The sequence below is a fragment of the Eptatretus burgeri genome, chromosome 11 (genome assembly GCF_056783735.1).
Source record: "Eptatretus burgeri isolate ZD-2024b chromosome 11, Ebu_testis_v1, whole genome shotgun sequence".
NCBI lineage: Eukaryota > Metazoa > Chordata > Myxini > Myxiniformes > Myxinidae > Eptatretus > Eptatretus burgeri.
Genome location: NC_140971.1, coordinates 45,288,830 through 45,310,530, shown reverse-complemented (window position 1 = coordinate 45,310,530; position 21,701 = coordinate 45,288,830). Strand labels below are relative to the sequence as shown.

At 42.6% G+C, this 21,701-nt stretch overlaps 1 protein-coding gene and 1 long non-coding RNA gene across 7 annotated transcripts in view; one reads left to right on the top strand and one right to left on the bottom strand.

The window, feature by feature from the left end:
• Positions 1–21,701, top strand: part of LOC147016985 (histone-lysine N-methyltransferase ASH1L-like) — a 298,948-nt gene that overhangs the window by 194,844 nt on the left and 82,403 nt on the right. For 5 of the 6 annotated variants that reach the window (XR_015049297.1, XM_085846304.1, XM_085846301.1 and 2 more), the window contains exons 12-15: positions 12,980–13,135; positions 19,897–19,988; positions 20,386–20,516; positions 20,945–21,073. Coding sequence is in view for 5 of the 6 variants with exons in the window: in XM_085846304.1 (XP_085702430.1) it covers positions 12,980–13,135; positions 19,897–19,988; positions 20,386–20,516; positions 20,945–21,073 (508 nt within the window). In the remaining variant the exon portion in view is untranslated. The remainder of the gene's footprint in view (positions 1–12,979; positions 13,136–19,896; positions 19,989–20,385; positions 20,517–20,944; positions 21,074–21,701) is intronic. The other variant, XM_085846302.1, reaches the window with a different exon arrangement.
• LOC147016986 (uncharacterized) lies at positions 12,936–19,606 on the bottom strand. Its single transcript, XR_015049298.1, has 3 exons — positions 19,540–19,606; positions 19,340–19,436; positions 12,936–13,070 (listed from the first exon to the last, which is right to left on the bottom strand). It is a non-coding gene; the product is annotated as an uncharacterized LOC147016986 (long non-coding RNA).

Here is a 21,701-nt window from a genome sequence, read left to right as displayed (position 1 = left end):
TGGCACATGTGAAATACCCCCCTTGCGAAACAAGTGTGATTTTTTTTATGACGTCATAGGTGACTTCGTTATGACATCATTTGCATATGGCAAACGCTTTATCCGACCAGTATGAAATTTTTCGAGGGTCATCGAAGGCTAATTTGGATTGGGGGTAAAAAAATTTATGACATCACCGTTCACGTGGTTCGGCAGCCGTATTGTTTTTAACATAAAATCCTTTAAAAAATATTCTTCTCCAAAACAGGTAAACAGATCGAAGCAAAACTTTGCAGATATGTGATTTCCGATCTATGGGGAACAAAATGTTCTCCAACTATGACGTCATGGGTCACATGGTTTGGCAGCTATGATTTTTTTGAAGAATAAACCTTTAAAATTTTTCTTCTCCAGAACAGCTTGACAGATTGAGGGGAAACTTTAACCACATGTTCTCCAAGTCTTGGGGATACCAGGGTGTTCACGAATAATTAATGTCACATGGTCTGGCAGCCATATTGCAATCAACGAAAATTTAAAAAAAATTCTTTCTCTTGAACCACTTCATCAATCAACGTGAAACTTCAAAATTATGATCTAGTAGTCACGGGGAATATATGTTTTAAATTTCAACCTGATCGGACATATGGTCTGGCAGCCAGAATTATTTATTATTTTGAATCTGGGTTCAGGGATTTAAATCAAACTTGATACAAATATGTATAATGATGTAATAATGTGGGCAGAGGCATATCTGGCGACGTCGCAACGTTGAAGAGTGCCCTTTGTAGTTTTCTTTTAGTTTTGCTGTTATGTAATGTCCATGGAATAGCATGTACAAATCAAGAGTATGATATGAGGATTTGTGGCTGGCATCCCAGAATGAGATATGTGCTCTGATGGGAGGACCAAGTAGACCAATTTTCTGCATACGCAGCCTTCTTGAGAACACTCGATGCACAGGAAATTGGAAACGTTTCCGCATGGTCGAGGGGCCATATAATGCAGGTTTTGGTGCAATTAGCTTGAATTAAGCATTTTTTGATAATCTTGAGTGTGCTGTGATGTAACACACATCTCACCCCCTCCCTTTTTCTCTTCCCCCACCCTCAACCACGGATAAATACAATCAGTTATGCAGGGCGCTTACCCCAGGGGTGAAAAGTGCTTTGTGCCTGTTCAGAAATTCATTTCCAGAGCTTTATGGCATAGTCAAGTGGTAATTTTCACTTGTGCACTTTTCTTTCCCTTGGACACATAAATGCAATCTCCTTTTATATCTTATTTGGGTTTCCTAAGCTTTCTCAATAAATATAATGGTATTTTAGCCTTCACGGTCCTCCAAAACCCTTTTGGAAAATGATGCATTCAATACAGACATTGGAACGAAATAAAAGTGCAGGATATGGTTTCCAAGCAGACCGTTTAACCATTTGTTCAAAAGGCCATTTCTTTCATTCCCGTGGCTTCACTAATCTGCAACCTTGAGCTATTGATTTCGCATGTGCTTCCCGCGGAGCTCTTCTTCACTGTGGAGCGTTTTGAAAGCTCTGCTGTTCACTGCACAGCAGGTGCTGTGTTTCAGCAGACGCAGACTCGTTCCCTACCCAAACAACCACACCACACATATCACACCTCCACGCCAAAACATCCTGAGATGCTAACAATTCAGGGGTATCGAACAGCAGGTGAAGCCAGAATTTGTACTCCATTCACTGTGGACTATTCCCGAATGTGTGCCAATGCATTATGGTTAGCTGCATGCAAGTGTGCAGGTGGTTAGTGGAGCAAAAATAGAGATCGTTTGATTCGGTGCCAAGAATTTGTGATGAGATGAGCCTCCAAGATGAACAGTTCTTCAGAAGTAAACAATTTTATCTCTAACTGTGCTGCAATCCCACTCTTCCCATTATTGGCACTGATTGAAACATATTTCTCAAGCTAAAGGGTCACTTTCTCACCTTGAATTTTACTAAGCCAATTCGAAACTCAGTTTATTCGTTTCCCAAATGTTTTGCTAGCTGCATGATGTAGTCAGCTGTTTGATATTCCAAATTGATGAACACGAAGAACAAACCGTAATGGTATTGGGCGCAGAAGAAATTCTTAACGGGATGGATTTGTGTCCGGTCAGTGTCAGCGATAAAACGTGGGGGAGATTTAATGGAATTTGTTTTCCTTTGAAGACGCCATGCTCTGTAAAGTTTCAAACCCCTTTATTTCCTCGTGTGCTCTTCTAAATGGCTTAGGCTGCAGCAATTTCCTTCTGCCGATGATTCAGCCACTTGTGAGCGAACATGACACGACTTGCTTGCACGGGTGGTAAATCATCATAAACTTCAACATCACAAATGTTTTTTTTTTGTGTTTTCGTGATCCTACAGGTTTATGTACTTGTATCCACGATGTCCCGATTGTTGTTCGACATTTTATTTATATGCATTAGTTTAATTTTTTTTAATCCTGATTAGGATAGAAAAATGTAAGGCAAAGAAAAGGGGAAGAATATGAGATGTAAGAGATGTGGGTATTGGGTGGAATGCAAAATAAGTCATACAAGGGCTGGAAGAACACAAAACCATACCTAACAGGTTAGTGTAAACTGCTTATGTAGGATTATAAGGCCTCACATCAACGATCACTCGAACAGACACCATTTCAGATTTTATTAAAAGAGCTTGTTCATCGTCGCAAAATGCCAGAATTAAAAGTCAAACCGAAGCATGATTCAAAACATAAATGTTGTTGCTGCGTAAATACAGATAGCAACAGGAAGAAGGCATTCGATTCTAAGTAAGGATAGAATGAGAAATATAACGTTAACAAATCCAGTACAAGCAAATCAATTTACCAACTGCAAGTTTTAGAGTGAGGTGGGTCAAGATGTACCTGTCATACAAAGTGGGACAATATCTTCCCTTTGCCACCTCAGTATATCCTACTTGGTCCTGCTTATACTGTCGTGGCCAAAAATATTGGTACCCTTGCACTTTTTTCAAATAACTCACAATTTTCTCGAAAAAATAAGTTGAAATTTACGACAGCATTTGGTCTCCACAATTCTTTATTTCGCTGTTAATATTACAGAACCTTTGTTTTTGATTCAGAACTGAATATATCCTTTAAAATCAGAAAATATAAAGAAATGGCATTGATAAAATTATTGACATCCGAGACTTGATATTTGGAAGCACCCCTTTTTAGGTCATCTCTTCGAGCATGACCTAATAATATGGGTGTCGATGTCCTTTGATCCGTCCGTCCGTCCGTTCACAATGAAGTTGAAGCAGGAGATATGGTCATTAGTGATCCTGATAGAGGTCGATGAGACGTACACGATGGTATGACTTTCAAGGTCACCGAAGGTCAAGGTCACGAGGCCTTTGAAGTTGCGAAAATGACGATTTTCAAATTCTATCTCCTCCGCCATTTCTCAAGCGATCTTGAATTTGATTATAGCATATGAATCTATTGGACAATATCTAAGGCCAAAAAAAAAAAAATGTTGCATTGGCGTAACGGGTCACTGAAAAATAGGGTCGGTCGGTCGGGATCCTTTTTTATTTTTTTTTTTTTTCCTAATAAATCCCTCCCAAAATCTCCCCCGGCTCGAGTACCACCCTTTTTGTCGGCGGGTTCTGTCCAAAACACTTCCGGGTTTTTGCGATCGCGATCGCAATCAACAAGATACTTGAAAACGATAGCAAAACAACAAAAATAGCAATAAATTTTTATTTTTATTTTTATTTTTTTCAAATTTTTTCGGCAAAATTTTTCGATAGCAAAAAAACAAAAAAAAACGTAGGGTCGGCGGAATTTTTAGGGTCGGGCGGGTTACGCCAATGCAACATTTTTTTTTTTTTGGCCTAATTTGGTCGGGCCGGATTTTCGATATTCGCTTTCGTTTCCGTGTCATGTTACTTCAAAGTTGGCAAAAAATGTGAAAATGACAATTTTCAAAATCTATCTCCTCCTACATTTCCCAAGCGATCTTGAATTTAATTGTGGCATATGAATGTATGGGACAATCTCTAAATTTGTTCAGGACAGATTTTCGAATTTCACTTTCGTTTTCGCGTCACGTGACTTCAAAGTTTGCAAAAACTGCCCTACCTTCAGGAGGCTATATATTCTCTACTGGGCATGGTAAAAGTTAGTGAATGGTGTCATTGCAAAGCAGCTGACCTTGTCTTTCATGTCCATTCGAAAGAATACCGATATCTTCTAATACGTACACGTCACATGACTTTGAATTTTGCGAAAACTGCTTCATGTAGTTGCAAAATGACGATTTTCAAAATCTATCTCCTCCTACATTTCTTAAGTTATCTTGAATTTGATTGTAGCATATGAATATATGGGACAATATCTAGATTTTGTCAGGCCGGATTTTCGATATTCGCTTTCGTTTTCGCTTCACGTGACTTCAAAGTTGGCCAAAAATCCCTCCTGACCCGAGAACACTACACCCTCGTAACAGGAACTCATGCTTGTTTATTTCGCGGGTTGAGAGACATAATGTTGTAACTGAAAATTTCCATTTCCTGAAAATCGTGAAATAATGGTGTTGAAAGACATGAGAGCCATTTTATTCAATTTCGCCAAAAATGCAGTTACAACATTTTGTCTCTCAACCCTCGATATATACATTTTCTGCCGAAGGTGCAAAAGTTTCAAAACCCGAAATGTAAACGTCGGCATTTATTTTCAAAATATAATTTCGTGCATGCGCACAAAAATGCCGAGTCACCTTTAACCAAACTGCGCAGTTCGAGCTGCGCAGTAGAACTGCGCAGTAGTCTTCGGTCATAACTGAACATTGAGAACTTGTGGTATTATAGAGATGACTGTCACCCCCACACAGGGGTAATTTTTTTCTTTTTTATACACAATGTCGAGCCTCATATAAGAGTTAACACACAGAAGGTATAACAAGGGGAGCAGGAGACAGGATGGACGGGAGAGGGAAGCACAAAACAGTGGGGGGTTGACACATGAGGAGATCTGTGGAAGAAGGGGCAGGGTACACGGGGAAAACAAGAGGGACACTACAGGGACTTTCAGGAAGGAAAGCAGGGAATATGAACAAGGTGGATTTGGGGTGGATTAACGAGAGTAGGGAAGATCATGGTTTTGGATGGGGGAAGAGAGGAGATGATGGTGAACAGCTATTCTGAAGACCTGGAGGGAAGAGTAGAATTGAAGAGTGTGTGGGAGTTTGTTCCAAAGGCTGGAAAAAAGAGTAATGAAAGAATGAAGGTGAGCAGTGATTCTTGATTTAGTAGTTTAACCAGAAGGGGATTACTGGCAGACCTTGAGCGCCCTGCGGAAACATGGGCTGGATATTTCTGCAGATAGCAGACAGAGCAGAGGTGGAGGGGGTGGGGGGGAGAGAGGAGATGGTAGAAGACAGAAAGACCACTGACCTGCCTGCGATAACAAAGTGAGAGACCAAAACACTCAGCCTCATCAGGGGAGATACCAATGATCCTATATGCCTTGGTTTTTCCACAGCGTGAAGCCGAGAAAGGTGAGAGGTGGGAGCATCAGCCCAGAGGGGAGAGCAGTACTCCATCAGGCTGTGGATGAAAACTTTGTATGTGGTCAGGAGCTCAGGTGGGCCGAGGAAGGACTTTGCATGATTGACGAGGCTCAGTCGTTGACTGGCTTTGGAGGCCAGCTTGGAGATATGGCTTTCCCAGGAAAGATCATGGCAGATAGTGAGGCCCAAAAGTTTTAATGAAAGGACTTCTTAAAGAGGATTGTGGGAGGGGGGATGGTTTCCAGATGGTCCTTTCTGAGAAACAGTGAGAATGGGAGATTTGTCAGGGTTGAAAGGCATGTTCCAAGTGTTGGTCCATCTTGTGATTTTGTCCAGATCTGCAGAGTGAAGAAGCTGCTGCTTGCCGATCCGAGGGATGATAGATGGTACGGCAGATTGTGGACAGATCAGCAAAGAGATAAAGAGGATTTTCCAGAGAGTCGGAGAGATAATTGATGAAAACCAGAAAAAGCACTGGGCCCAGAACACTGCCTTGAGAAACTCCAGCCTGGACAGGAAGAGGGGATGAGAGAATTCCAGTAAGGACCACATGTTGACTGCAACAGGAGAGGAAGTCTGCGAGCCATCAGTGGAGATGGCCTTGGATACCATAGGAAGAGAGGTTTGGTGAGCAGGGTGGGTGCCAGACTATTGAAAGCACGTGATATGTCTAGCGAGAGATGGCTCTGATCTCATGTCTGGCATTGAGGATCTCCATCCATTGTTGTGAAAGCAGGAGCAGCAAGTCCAAAGTAGAGAGACCTGGTCTCAATCCAAATTGATCGGAAATCAGGCCATTGGAGAAGAGAAAGTATTTCATGTTGGAAGCGATGATGGATTCCATAACCTTGCTGATGATTGGGAGAAGGCTGATTGGTCTGTAGTTGCAAGGATCTGTTTTGCACCTTTTTATGTAGAGCGGTCATGTTAGCTGATTTCCAAGCAGATGGCAGATGACCTTAAGCAAATGAGAGGGTGAATAGAACAGAGAGAGTGTGAGCAAGATCAGCAGACCAGGTATTTAGGACACGTGGGCTGATGCCGTCTGGACCGGTTGCAGCATCTGAGTTGATGTTTGACAGCAAGCTCTCCACCTTGTCAGGAGAAAAGGACACAGACTCCAGGAACAGCTGGGTGCAACTGGGTAAGGTCAGCGATGGGTTTGTAACACGATTTAGAAGCACACATGGAGTTAAGGCATTCAGCCTTTTCACATGCCATATCAGCTGTGCGGCCATTTGAGGTAAGGGAGGGGATGGAGGGGAAACATACACCAGAAACAGATTTATCTCGATGCCACCAGGATTTGGAGGAGGGAGACAGGTTTGAGCCTTCAGACTTGAAATTAGAAAGATGTTGTTTTCTGGTTGTCCTGAGGATAGACACACATTTGTTCCGAGTTTTGTGGAAGGAACTGAGATTGTCTTCAGTTGGATTAGCCTTCCATAAGGTGAAGGCAAGTTGTTTCAGGCCAACTGCCTTGCCACAAACTTCCCTGTACCATGGGTGGGTGGAAGGGTTGGCCAACTGAAGACGAGATGGGATAAATCTGTGCATGAGAGAGAGCAAGTTTCTTTGAAAGAATTCCCAGGACAAGTTGTTGTTGAAGAAAGTCGAGATGAGAGACCAGTCGAGAAGCTTGAAGACCTCGCCAGTCGGCCTGAGTGAAATGCCAAACTTGATGGCGCTGCATGGTTCTCTAATAACAGCGAGAGAGATGTTTCCTTTGAAAAGCACGTGGTCATGTGAACCGATTGGAGTGCAGGAAGAACAACAGACGTTTTCTGGGAAATTGGTCAAAATCAGATCCTGAAGAGATGGAGTACCGTTGGTTGAGATCCTTGACGGGAAGTTGACAGATTGTGTCTGTCGCAATGAGTCGTAGAAGTATTTTGCTGAAGAGCCATGGCAGGTGAGAGAGGTACCCTCACCCAGCCAGCTGGCATGATGACAGTTCAAGTCACCAAATATGAGGAAGAGAGAGTTGGGATGAGAGGATATAAGCCTGTCCATGTTTACGGATAGCGAGATGAAAATGGAGTCATCACTGTTTGGTGGACGGTACAACACACATATAAACATGAGGTGGGAGTGGAAGGAAAGCCAGAGCCAGAGGTATTCCTGGGGGTATTGGGGAGAGAGGGCAGTGCATGGTGAGTGAGAAAGAGAATATTTGATGAAGAGAGCAACTCCGTCGCCAGGACGAGGCTCAGGTCTGTCATACCAGAAGAGCGAGTAACCAGGGAAAGATACTCGGGAGACAGAGATGTCTTGAAGGAGGAACGTTTCTGTTAAACAGATTGTCTGGTTTGTCAGTGGCAACCTGTGTGGAGAGATCTGTCAGGTTTGAGTGAAGGCCCCGGATGTTTGAGGTCCACACTGTTAAGGAAGACGGAGAGGAGGAGGCTTTGGGTGCTGGGGAGAAGAGTAGAGGGCAAGGGTAAGACGAGGGAGGAAGGGGGAGGTAGCGAGAGGTGTTGACACTGTGGGGGATTACAGAAGAGCTCGGGTAGAGGGCCGGATGAGGAAGAGAAAAGGCTCCGTGATGATGGTGTGAGGCACAGTGGAGAGTAATAAGAGAGGGGGCAGAGGGAAGCTGAAGATTGGAGGAGGTGGAGGGATAAGATGGAAGAGAGAGGGCAGGGGAAGGAGGAAGCTTTGTGGATGTGATGGGGGAAACTTTGAGAAGTTGGAGTGAGGGGAGATTGGAGGGGGATGGGTGAGGGGGAAAGTTGAGGAAGAATGGTGAGGGGAAGAGTGTGAAGGTTTCTTTGAAAGGGAAGAGGGAGGGGAGACGATGAGAGCAGGCATGGCCAAGGGGCAGGTGGGCAATAGGAGAGGTGGGGAGAGGGGGAGGAAGAGACTTAGCGGTGGTATAGTGAAGAAGGGAGCAAGCAGGGGGAGGAACAATATTTGAGGGGTTGGTCAGAGGGAGAGGTGTGAGAGGAAAGAAAGAGCATGTTTGAAATGATGAGTGTACTGATTGAGAGAGTGAGACATCTGTTCAGTTAGAATGGAGCCCACAGGTGTTAGAACACCACACCGCTTGGGACATACAGTGGTAGGAGGAGCTGATACAAAAGCAGAAGACAGTGAAGAGGCGCTCAGAGCGGAGGTAGGATGAGGGGCAAGATGGGAGGGGTACGGAGGGGTATACCAGGTGAGGGGTTAGGAGTTAGTAGATTTAAGTTGGTGGGGTGAATTGGCACTGGAGTTGGAAAAAGGGGGACGGCCGATTGACGGGACATGAACATGCATTGCAAACTGGGATTTTAACTCTTTTTTTTTTTTTAAGTCACATGTGATGAAAGACATTACATGAGGGATACAACAAAGGTGAATTAAGAGAATGGGGAAAAGTGTGACTTTTTCGACACGGGATGAAGGAAAGGTCGAATTGAATAAGTTGAAGAGAAGTGAATTATGATACAATGTTGGGAACCAAACGTGTGAAAGAGGAAATTGATGCATTTTAAGAGACTGGGTTTTTTTGATAAAGATTAGGTGAGATTGGTAGAGGAAAGGTTGAAGAAGACAACCGTGAAGGTGTGTGATGAATTTTGATCGGCTGAAGTAGGAGGAAGATTTTTTCGATCGGCGAAAGTTACAGGAAGAGGAAGAAGGTGTAGAGAAATCACATAGTTTACGGAGGTGTAAGGTGAGAAGTAAAAAGAATAAATTATTTTTATCTTACCAAAACGAAGTTTTTGTAAGATATGTTAGTCAGCTTGTATGTTTTTTTTTATTTTGTTTTTTTTTGTTTGTCTGTAATCACGTATAAAAAATTCTGCAGAGCACAGTTATCATTGGAAATTTTTGTAACTTCGCATATCAGAGGCCTATAGAGGTCCCTTTCAGCGCACAAAATTTTGAAGATCAAGGTCAAAGGTCAAGGTCACTTTGTCGCAAATCAGGGGAGTCGACAAAACCCTTATTTTTTGAGTAATTTTAATCGAATCGTCTCCAAACTTTATGGGAATGTAGTACATGGTCTGGCGCTCAGCTGATTAGTTTTTGGTGGCGATTGGCCTTGACCTTCATGGTTAGCACCTGAGGTCAAACATATTTGACCCCAAGGTCAAATTTTCAAGTTTTAGGAACCATATCATGTCTTACCTCAAATTGAACACCTCGATGAGTGCTTTCTAGATATGTCAAGCTTGAGACATTATGACGTCATTTGGTGACGTTATGAGGCAAACACGTATTTTTCATGGTTACTCTAGAACGATTCTCATCGGAATCTCTCGTAGGCAGATATTCCTCAAGGAGTCGCTCCTGGTGGATAGCAGCTCTGTTCACCTCAGTGTGACCTTAAAGAAGTCACACGTGGTCACCTTTTTGGCAAGATACGGGTCACCCTGCGGGTGACATTGGTTTATTTTATTTTATTTTTTGAAACAAAAGCAGGAATATACTTTTTGGACAAAATAACTGCAGTCAAGTGCTTCCTGTAGCCATGAATGAGCTTCCTACCTCTCTACTGGCAGTTTGACCCACTTTTCTTGTGCAAGCTGCTCTAGTTCTCCCAGATTTTTTATGGGTGCCTTCTTACAACTGCTGTTTTCAGATCTCCACACAAGGTGTTCAGTGGGATTGAGATCTGGACTCGTTGCTGGCCACTTCAGAACAGTCCAGCATTTTGTCTTCAACCATTCCTGGTTGCTTTTTGAAATGTGTTTGGGGTCATTGTCCTCCTGCAAGACCCATGACCTTTGACGGAGACCCAGCGTTCTGACTATGGGTTGAACATTGCGCTCCAAATTGCCTTGGTAATCTGATTTCATGATGCCATGCACACATTTAAGGCACCCAGTTCCAGAGGAAGAACAACAACCCCAAAACATCACTGAACCTCCTCCATGTTTGACTGTAGGGAAGGTGTTCTTTTCTTTGAAGGCTTCATTTTGTTTTCTGTAAACAGAGATGATATGCTTTACCAAAAATCTCTAATTTGGTTTCATCTTTCCACAGGACATTCTCCCACAAGGATTTTGGCTTGTTCAGATGTGTTTTGGCAAACTCCAGCCGCACTTTCTTATGTCTCTCGGCAGTGGGGTCCTCCTGGGTCTCCTTCCAAAGAACCCCCTTTCATTGAGTTAGTGACGGATGGTACAAGTTGAAACTGTCGTGCCTTGTGTCTGAAGGTCAGCTTGAATCTGTTTGACAGTTGATCGGTGTACTTTCTCCACCATTCGAACAATCCTTCGCTACAATCTTCAATCAAGCCTTCTCTTGCAGCCGCGTCCAGGGAGGTTGGCTACAGTGCCATGGTCCTTAAACTTCCTGATAACATTGCATAGGGTGGACAGAGGAACATAAAGGTCTCTGGAGATGGACTTGTAGCCTTGAGATTGTCAATGCTTGGCTACAATCTTGCGTCTGACCTCCTCAGACAATTCTCTTGTTTTCTTTCTTTTCTCCATGCTCATTGTGGTAAACGCAGTGACACAAAACAGCAAAATGACTGTTCTCAATGCACTACAGGTAAGTTAATTTCCAAAGTAAAGGAGAATTAACTGCTTGAAATCTTATGATTTCCAGCAACTTCTAAAAGGTGCCAATCATAATATTGTCCCGGCCATTTTAGGATTTCTGTGCGGAATAAGCTCAGGTTTATTAAATTTTTTCAGCTTTTTTTGTTTTGTTCGACTGCAAATCAAAGAAGCACGTATGTAGATACCAAAATATTTTATAATTTCAACAATTTTTTGGAAGAAATGTTGCATTATTTGAAAAAAGGTGCCAATATTTTTGGCCACGACAGTATGTTCAGTGTCCTGAATGTTCATACTTGAAGCCTTGCCAGCTAATGGTGTAGCAGGCAATTTCAGATTGAACTAGAAGGGTACTCGGTAGAGTGCATATCTCCGCCACGTAATGCCTATCCACGAGAACATATCGGGCCCAATACATTTTTGAATAATTCTCGTATCCAGATCCGGATTCAGATCTTCACCAAAATTGAATAAATTCGTCCTTGCCACACACCCAACCTGTCCACCAAGTTTCGTCCGAATCCGTCCACAACTTTTCGAGGTATCGTGCTATATATCGGTTTAGCACTATCTCTCAATGGTGAAAAATCACTTTAAAAATTCTATTAGCCGGATCCGGATCCAGATCTTCACCAAAATCTAATCCGTTCGTCCTTGTCACACACCCAATTGGCCACAAAATTTCATCCAGATCCATCCACAACTTTTTGAGATATCCTGCACACAAACAAACAGACAAAGGGGTGAAAACATAACCTCTTTCATCCATGAGGAATAACCGCCTATCCGTGAGGAACAAAAGGTTCACACATATTATGTCATAGATCACATGCTTTGGAAGCCATTTTGGATTTACCCTAAAACCACTTGAAATCTTCTCCAGAACAGAAAAACAGATTGAAGGGAAACCACACAAATGTTCTCCAAGCCTTGGATGTAGAAGTTTGTTGAGGAATAATTGGTAGATCACATGGTTATGAGATGTGTGTTGGTCCCCATGGGTCTGGAACTGTGAACCACAATAGCACTAAGTTCCTTGACTTTGCAAGAAGTCATGGACTTAGGGTAGCTGGTTCATGGTTTCAGCACCCACAGGCTCATCGCTGGACTTGGTATTCCAATGCTGGTGGTGTGGCAAAGGAGATTGACCATGTACTCATTGTGCAAAGAAAGAATGGGAGAATCTGCAAGAAAGAATGGGACAAAATCCCCAAATCTAGATGTGCAAAGCTGATACAGACATACCTAAGAAGACTCAAAGGTGTAATAGCTGCCAAAGGCACTTCTCTGAAGTATTGACTCAGGGGGCTTAATACTTATTATATGTAAACTTGATATTTCTGGGTTTCATTTTCAATAACGTTGTAAAATTTTCTAAAAACATGTTTTCACCTGTCATTGTGGGGTATTTTTTGTCGATTGGTCACAAAAAAATTAAAATTAATTCAATGTTAATTCAGGCTGTAACACAACAAAATGTGAAAAAACGTCAAGGGTTGTGAATACTTTCTGAAGGCACTGTACAATAAAACGTTCAAGAGGAAGAAAGATTTGGATTGAAGAATCACAAATAAATCGAGTCATTCCAAAAAGGCATTTGCAGAATGTTGTGTCAGTGGCATTATAATTTTATTAGGGAACATTATACAAGCTTATACTTGCAACAGTTTGAGGCTAGTAACTTCTGGCTTAAACCGATTCAGCAAACCCAAACAGTTTATAGAAAATCATACAGTCTCATCACAAAGACAAATATGTGATCCAAACAAGGAAGACTGAAGGTATAAATAAAGAAGAGATGAACTTTGGTGGTGGCACTGTTTGAAAGATATTCAGGGTATAAATAGAGAAGAGATTACTGTTGTGGTAGCACTGTAGGAAAGAATAACCATTGAGTTCCATAGTTTGTCCAGTTTGCACAGTTCTCTATACACACTGTCTATGCTTCTATCTTCCCCAGGTATGCGTTTGTGCTTCAACGCACTGTCAGCACAACCCTAACGAAGGTGAATCTCAGGGATCCGGAGAAGGCAAAGGCAGGGTCGGTAGTGCTGCAGAGAGTCGAGGGTCGTGCAGATCCCATGGAAGGAAACAAAAACACAAGGTGAAAAAACAGGTACTCTATTTTAGCAGCTACACCAAGGTGGCACAACACCATGAATTGAATATGTTTGTGTTTGTGTGTGTGTGTGTGTGTGTGTGTGTGTGTGTGTGTGTGTGTGTGTGTGTGTGTGTGTGTGTGTGTGTGTGTGTGTGTGTGTGTGTGTGTGTGTGTGTGTGTGTGTGTGTGTGTGTGTGTGTGGCCATTTACTCTGCATTTGTTTTGAAGAACATATGACATGAAAATTCCAAGCTGATGTTATTATGCAGCGCAGGCGAAACATTAATTTGCTTATAAAAGGTATCACTAAAGTATAAGCTTATAGTCGTCCTTCATCTGACTCGTATAACAACACAAGGGGAACCACCATTATCCTTCATACCTCTTTATTCCAAAAAGCAATTTTTGCATTCATACAATTGTCCGTCCGCAATCCCATTTAGCCCAATAGGAATGTGTCTTTGTAAACAAGTAAAGAAGACATAAAATGTCATAGCCCGTATTGTTTTAGTAATTTTGCTGTTCAGAGTTAAAGTGCTAACCCATATTTATGTACAACTAAAATGGCTGCCCATCTACCAGTTGGCCATCTTTGATCAGATCGCAAAATAAAGTGAGGGGCACATGCGCGCCATCATGTACTCTACTTGTGACACATTTGAACAAAATCGCACCATGCATGTCTGAGAAATTGTTGCAAACGCATTTAAGTAACAAAATGGCCACCAGTCGGCATCTTCAATCTGATGTCGAAAAAAAAAATGACGGGCTTATGTCAGCCTTCATTCATTATCTGTGTGCCATGTTTGAACAAGATCAGTAAATGCATGTCTGAGAAATGGTTGAGGATGTGTTCGACACCCGGGGTTATTTTTTTTACAACTAAAATGGCTGCCAGTCAGCCATCTTGAATCTGATGTTGAAAAATTGACATGCGTATGTGTGCCATCATGTGTTGTCTTTGTGCCAAGTACGAATAAAATCGGTCCATACATGTTCAAGATATGGTTGCGGACGCACTCACGCACACTAAAATCGAGACCAAATCCATAAGCCCCCGTTTCGGACAAAGTCCAATGGGGGCGAATAAAGCCTCTGTGAATGCAGCTTCTCGGGTGTGTGTTTTTATTTTCCAAAGGGTTCTTCATTTTAATCATTACTCTTCTCCTCGACAGTCATGATTGATACGTGTTGTACATCCCATGACATCTTGCATTTATCCAACAAATTGTTTAATTTTTTTTTAATACAGTATGTATGATCAAGAAAAACAATCAGCCTGAGTGATTATGATGTCATCACAGCTTGATAGAAAAGGCAAAGTTGTAATCCTCTGATGAAAGTTTTAACTTTCGTGCGGAAAGTTGTTGGGTTTGGTTCAGTGCGCCGGTGGTGTATGTAGCTGTTCTAGTGTTCTACTTATGGTTTTATCCTTTATGTGGATCCCAGAAGATCCCTGCTTTTTTGTCAAGCTTCTGGAATATCTGCTAGAGTATCCTTCTGGAGGAATGGGCTGTGAACGCCTCATCACCAGGATCAAAACATGTTTTTTTTATGTGAGAGGAATGACGTTCACTGCGCCATTGGCACATAGCATGAGATTCCTGACCATAATCGAGTGCACATCAAGTTTGCCACATGCGAGTTCACACAATATACATTATGAATATGGGATATGTCGATGATCCTGAAACGTGAATGGGAGTCATCACAGTCATCGTAAAGCATTTCCACGTGTCTCAGTGCAATGGCATGGTACACAGGTAATGCACTTAACTTTGAGCTCTCTAGTCTGGGTTCGATTCCCGATCCGATTATAAACTTTCGGATTCTCGCTTCGGCGGTAGGGTGATGCATCATAAAGTGTACTGTCCCTCGGATGGGCCTTAAGCTGGGTGGACCCATCTGCTAGCATTAGCTGATAGAGGTGAAGGATCCCATGGTGTATTTCTCAAAGAGGAAAGCGAGTTTTAACTGGCACCTTGGAACAAATTAAAAATTCCTGCCAAAATCGCCTTCAGTCAAACGTCGGGCCTGGCCAGACGGTTCCTGAAAGACCCGGGGCCAAACATTTCCACGATAAGGTGAAGTTGATTGGGGATGTTAATAATGCAGTCATATCCACCATACAAAACCGTTTGTCTTCCAATTGTTGAAAACTTATCGTATCCAAATTCGTAAAAAGAAAACGAATCATATCACCATGACTATGCAGTGTCAATGTGCATGGCATTAGTTCCCAAGACCTGTTGTCGGCATACTACGTGACCTTTAATGTATATCAAGTTTTGCTCGTAGAATTAATTGTTTTGTACATCCAAATATAATTTATTTGTCAAGCTTTATGAGGCATATAAAACTCTCCTTACGACCAGCTCTGAGGTCTTCTGTCGTTATGCATTTTGTCAATCGAGTTGTGCTTTATTGATTTCAAAATGAGGCCACTACAGCAATAATTGTCACACCAGCTTGTGGACTTTTCTCAACAAAAGCATGTTTTCATCTGTACCCCATCGACGTACCATATTCTGATTCGCTCATCTCATGGGAAATTCCATCCGAGGTTTAATGTACAGCATTTGAGTGTTCAAAGTGATAAAGTATCTTTCAAACACTGCGAGAATCCTCTTTGTAAATTGGTTTTTAAATATGTGATGTGCAAGGAAACATAAGTGTGTGTGTGTGTGTGTGTGTGTGTGTGTGTGTGTGTGTGTGTGTGTGTGTGTGTGTGTGTGTGTGTGTGTGTGTGTGTGTGTCTCCTCCGCAACTCCAAAATTATAAAACCTCGCAGCCTGAAACTTTGCATGCATCCTAAGAAAACTCTAAGGAAGGGCAAGAGTGAAAATTGGGTGTTTGGGTTAATTAAAACACCCCTTTTGAAGATAATTAATGGCCTTATTTAATTATATCCTTCATCAGGCGATCCTCTGCCACCTCGCTGTCTGGGGTCGTAAGGCGTTTCCTGGGTAACCTCGCTGGGCTCCAAAGCAGCCATGTTTTTTGGCCTTCTCAACCATGCCTTGACTTGAAACAGGCCACAGCACTTTCTTCATGATAGTTTTTTTTTTCACTTTCCTCACTCATATTATCAAATGCCTGTTCATCGCAGCTATGAATCGCTGTGTACATCGCTTTTCTATATCCTGTAGTTTTCACGTTAAGAGCTTGCAGCAATTTCATGCAATATATGATGTGATTTTCCACAACCTACTCTCACGGACTACTTAAAGTATATCATCGAAATATTGTTTTGGTTTTGAGTATCGGATATCGTCCGGAGTAAATAAGTGTCGAAATGTGTTGTGAAATCTGATAATTTCAAGAAGTAACTAAGCTGATATACCTATTTACTTTAAGCAAGCAAGACTATGTTCTCTCCTTCTCCATAGATACACAAGAAAATGTGTAGTTTCCACAGCATTAAACTTATCTTTTTCTACTGTTTGGTGAATTATATTGAGTGAACAAAAAATTTAGGAAAATGCCAAAATTAACGAGCTTCATTTTGCTGTATCATTTAATGCATTGACTGTTAGACCTCACACCCTGTCCCCCAAGGGACTGCCTATCCATAGCGTCTGCCATATTTGTGTCTATATTTTTGGAGGTTTCACAAGGTGCTCTGCAGCGAATCAAAGCAAATCTGGTAAAATAAACGGATGTTTTTTTTTTTTAAAGTTATAATATTTGTGCCGACCCCGAACCGATGTACCACGTGACGCATGCACAGACAAGCAGGCAAGATGGCAGATTATCTGCATTGTTTATTTCATGGGCAATTGAACCTTGCGATGTATCCAGGGTTGTTCTGCATTAAGCTGCAACTCTTTTGTGGATAAAGTCATTATTTGAACAAATTAATTTTACCTCATGAACTGCTGTGTGCGCGGTGAAGACGGACTATAAAGTTAAAGGGATCCTTTATGGTATGCAGCAACAGCCCGGCCAACTGTTCCACATGAACCATTTAATTGAAGTGCTTGCATGAGTGCTTAAGCCACTTGCCCAACGCCTTTCAGTCGATAGCAGGACCGCGCTACGTCCTTCTGTGTGAATCGTTCACTCACTGTGGACACTTTTTCCTGCCACTTCATTCAGAGCAAGTGGTTCGTATTCAGTCACCCTGAGTGAATGGTTCGTGAAACGTCATCCTGAGTGAATGGTTAATGCTCCATCACCCTGAGTGAGTGGTTCATGCTCCATCACCCTGAGTGAGTGGTTCATGCTCCATCACCCTGAGTGAATGGTTCGTGCTCCGTCACCCTGAATGAATGGTTCGTGCTCCATCACCCTGAGTGAGTGGTTCATGCTCCATCACCCTGAGTGAATGGTTCGTGCTCCATCACCCTGAGTGAGTGGTTCATGCTCCATCACCCTGAGTGAATGGTTCGTGCTCCATCACCCCGAGCGAGTGGTTCATGCTCTGTCACCCTGAGTGAATGGCTCGTGCTCCATCACCCTGAGCGAGTGGTTCATGCTGTGTCACCCTGAGCGAGTGGTTCATGTTCCGTCACCATGAACGAGTGGTTCGTGAAACGTCACCCTGAGCGAGTGGTTCATGCTCCATCACCCTGAGTGAATGGTTCGTGCTCCATCACCCCGAGCGAGTGGTTCATGTTCTGTCACCCTGAGTGAATGGCTCGTGCTCCATCACCCTGAGCGAGTGGTTCGTGCTCCGTCACCCTGAGCGAGTGGTTCGTGCTCCATCACCCTGGGCGAGTGGTTCGTGCTCCGTCACCCTGAGCAAATGGTTCGTGCTCCGACAGCCTGAGCGAATGGTTCGTGTTCCGTCACCCTGAGCGAGTTGTTTGTGTTCCGTCACCCTGAGCGAGTGGTTCATGCTGTGTCACCCTGAGCGAGTGCTTCATGTTCCGTCACCATGAACGAGTGGTTCGTGAAACGTCACCCTGAGCGAGTGGTTCATGAAACGTCTATATAAATGCAACGTTGTTTTTCAGTGTAGGTTACTCAAGTTTTCTGGGTTGTATACAGTAAGTACTGTAGTTGGTAATCACACTGACTCCAACCTGCCGATTCCCGAAAAATTGGCGATGTCAGACAAGCGCGTGTGCGTGTGTGTGTGTGTGTGTGTGTGTGTGTGTGTGTGTGTGTGTGTGTGTGTGTGTGTGTGTGTGTGTTACATAATTAAGAAGAAGCATTATGAGAACTGCCACTTCATAACTGCTGTCAATGATGACCGGGTATCAAGACGTCCCGCTGTGATGCAACCCCGCTTTGATCCACCACATGACCCTGACCCATGACGTTTATTGTTGTTCAATTGAATTCAGAATGGGATTAAAATACATTCAGTTCAAATCAAAGCGAAGACCAAATAGGTACGTACTGCATTGGAGTCTTCAGAGAAACCCAAACAAGCAAAACTAAAAGATGAAGTCATCAGGAGGAACCTGGATAGGATTTGGGTTTCAGCTGCTACTCCTCTACCCTCAAATCCATCCATGTGCAGACAAGTGAGCCTTATTAAATTTTAAAAAATCAAAAAGAACCCAGATTCAACAAATCAAATAACTCTGCCTGCCAGACCATGAATCTGATCAGGTTGAAATTTAAAACATGCACCCCCACCCCCACCAGATCATGTTTTTGTTTAGTTTCACATTGATCGATGAAGTGGTTCAAGAGAAATATATATATATATATATATATATATATATATATATATATATATATATATATTTTTTTTTTTTTTTTAGATTTCCATTCAATCCAATATGGCTGCCAGACCATGTGACCTATCAATTATTCATGAACACCTTCTATCCCCAAGGTGTGGGCAACGTATGTGTGAAGTTTCCCATCGATCTGTGCAGCTGTTTTGAAGATGATTTTTAAAGATTTGAGGGTAAATCCCATGTGGCTGCCAAACCATGTGACCTATGACGCCATCAGTAGGAACGTTTTGTTTCTCGTTGATAGGCAGTCATACCTGTAAAGTTATGTCTCGATCTGTTCAGCTATTTCAGAGAAGAAGATTTTTTGAAGGTTTTTTTTTGTTTTTTTTCTTAATATGGTTGGTTGCTGAACCATGACCAATTGCATCATCAATTTTTTTTTTCTGTCCACCAATTTATCCATAGATGACCCTCAAATTTTCAAACTGATCGGATGTAGCGTTCTACGTATGCAATTATGACGTCATAACGAAGGCACTTATGACCATAAAAATCACGCTTATTCCCCATGTGGAGTACTTGCCATGTGCCAAGTTTCAATTTTTTCCATGATGCGGTTTGGGTGATAGAAGTCCAAAGTTTTTCCTTTTTTTTCCAACATGGCTGCCACACCACGTGACCTATGACATAATTATCATTAAAACATTCTACATAAGTACTCGCTGTAATGGTGAAAAAATTTTATCATTCCGACAAGCGGTTGCAGAGAAAAACCATACTTACGTTATGTGCGAACAAACAAACGGACCCAAATCCAATCCTTTATCCTCTGGCGAGGGTAACAAGAAATAACGACACCTACTGGGACCTCTCGTCATTTTCCGGCAGAATGCGCATGTACAGTCCAAGCTCCACCTTGGCAAAGGTCGTAACGCACCACCATGGGATGATTTTGAGTCAGTTCAAACAAAGCACTAACACGAAAGTCTAAAACATCCGATTTTGGTCGGGTGACCCAACTTGTTTTAAGGATGTGAACAGAGTTTTAGAGAGACCTGGGTGTTTGAAATGTACGAGTATTTTGATTTCTCGAGAACACTGTTCTTATCCCCATGCCTGACACTCATGTCCTTTTCCCAGCCACGACCGAGCCCCGACAGGCAGACTGTGGAGAACGTACCTCGAAAACCACACTGGTTCCTGCAAACAAAACCAATGTCAGACAGAGAAAGGTACCGCCATCCCTCACCCTGCTACCCTCGTAGAGAAACGTAAAGGCTTCATGCTTTTTGGGGATGATCGCACTTCTCTCTCTGGAACTTAGAAATCCTTGTTGCACCGATGTAATTTTTGTGATACTTGATCAATCTTTTTATTGGAAGGTGTTCTGCAATGATTGTTTTGTAAAGCAAACCAGGTCTTGAAAGCAGTCTTGGATCACTATCTATTTAAATTTAGTTATGCATTGAAAGCTGTCATGGAAATTTTTTTTTGTGGAATCACCTCATCAAAATCGCTGTGAAAAAAACAGCACTAAAGTGGGAGTTTAACTGGTTGCGTGTCAGTTCTGGACCACCTGGATCTGCTGTGCTTAACAACTTCCTCCCCCTTTTGCTGGGCATCGTCCAGGGCACTCGTGCAGACGCGTCGACTTTTCCTCGTGAGGAACTGGTGGTGCGTCCGGCGACAGCGGGAAATGTCACAGCGCGATGACTTTGCAGCGGCTCGTGCCAGCAGGTCGCAAACAACTGCAGATCCAGGTCGGTGAGGAAAATGAGATATTTTCCATCCCACGATAAGTGCATTGACCCTTTTATCTATGCACTGACTCCTGTGTCTATAAGGTTCACCACTGTGCTTTGGCCTCTACCAATGCTGAACCTGGCGTGGAATAGTACTTTCCAGTGATATCCTTGTGATTTATGTGAGATAGTGAGGCTGTGTCCCACCATCTGTCAGCTCTTCACAAGAAAACCAGTCCGTGTAATGGGCAGAGTAACAGCATACTGCGTATATCATTTGCATTTTTCACCATAACCTTCGTATTGTGATGTGGAGCGATAAACTTTTGTACTTCATGATTTATAATGTTATGACATGCATTACCTCTTTTACACTTTATATATCATGGAAAAATGGGTGACTTGTCCACTTTACCACCGAATTAACTGCAATTTTTGTTTTGCAGACTTGCAGACCTCAGATAATACAACCAGGCCCAGGCAGGGTGCCAATGATGGGGGCTGGGCTTCTGGGCAGTTCTCCCGGATTGCCGGCGTGCTTAGACAGATCTGCTCGGCTCTTGGCACCGGCACAGGTAACTTCTTGCACCAACTCTGCTGAGCACTCAGAGCCAACCATTTCCATGCACGTGTTCTATGGTTCACGTGCACACATGTGCAGCACCTCTACCCTTCGAAAGGGCATTTCCTCCCAATTGTATTTCGTTCTGTCGGCTGACCTCCAAGGAAAATGTTTTTTGCTTTCTCCACGCAATTGAGCATCATCTTGTATTGTACCTGTTTGAATTGTGCACAATTCTGATCGTTATTGACAAGGTCAACTTATCTAAAAATACAGACATTGTTAGTTTCAATGATATAACTCCACTTGAGTTCTGCTGGGAACGATTCAGACATCAGCAGACATTGTGTGTTGCAGCTGGTGCCTCTCCAGAATTGAGCAACAACAATAAAGCTATGGGAGTCAACCAGGCATATGGCCAACATGGCACCATTGGGAGGAAAAACCAGGGTCATTGGAGTTCTTTCTTGAAAACATGTACCATAATTGCACTTGTATTGTTTTCATTTAGTTATTTAATTTCCTTATTTTGACTGCCATTTGGTATCTTTGAATTCAAAGAATTTGGGTTTTAGGGTATCAAAAGTCAAGGTTTCCATTTTGAAAATGTTATCTTTATGACAGAAGTGTATACAGTATAT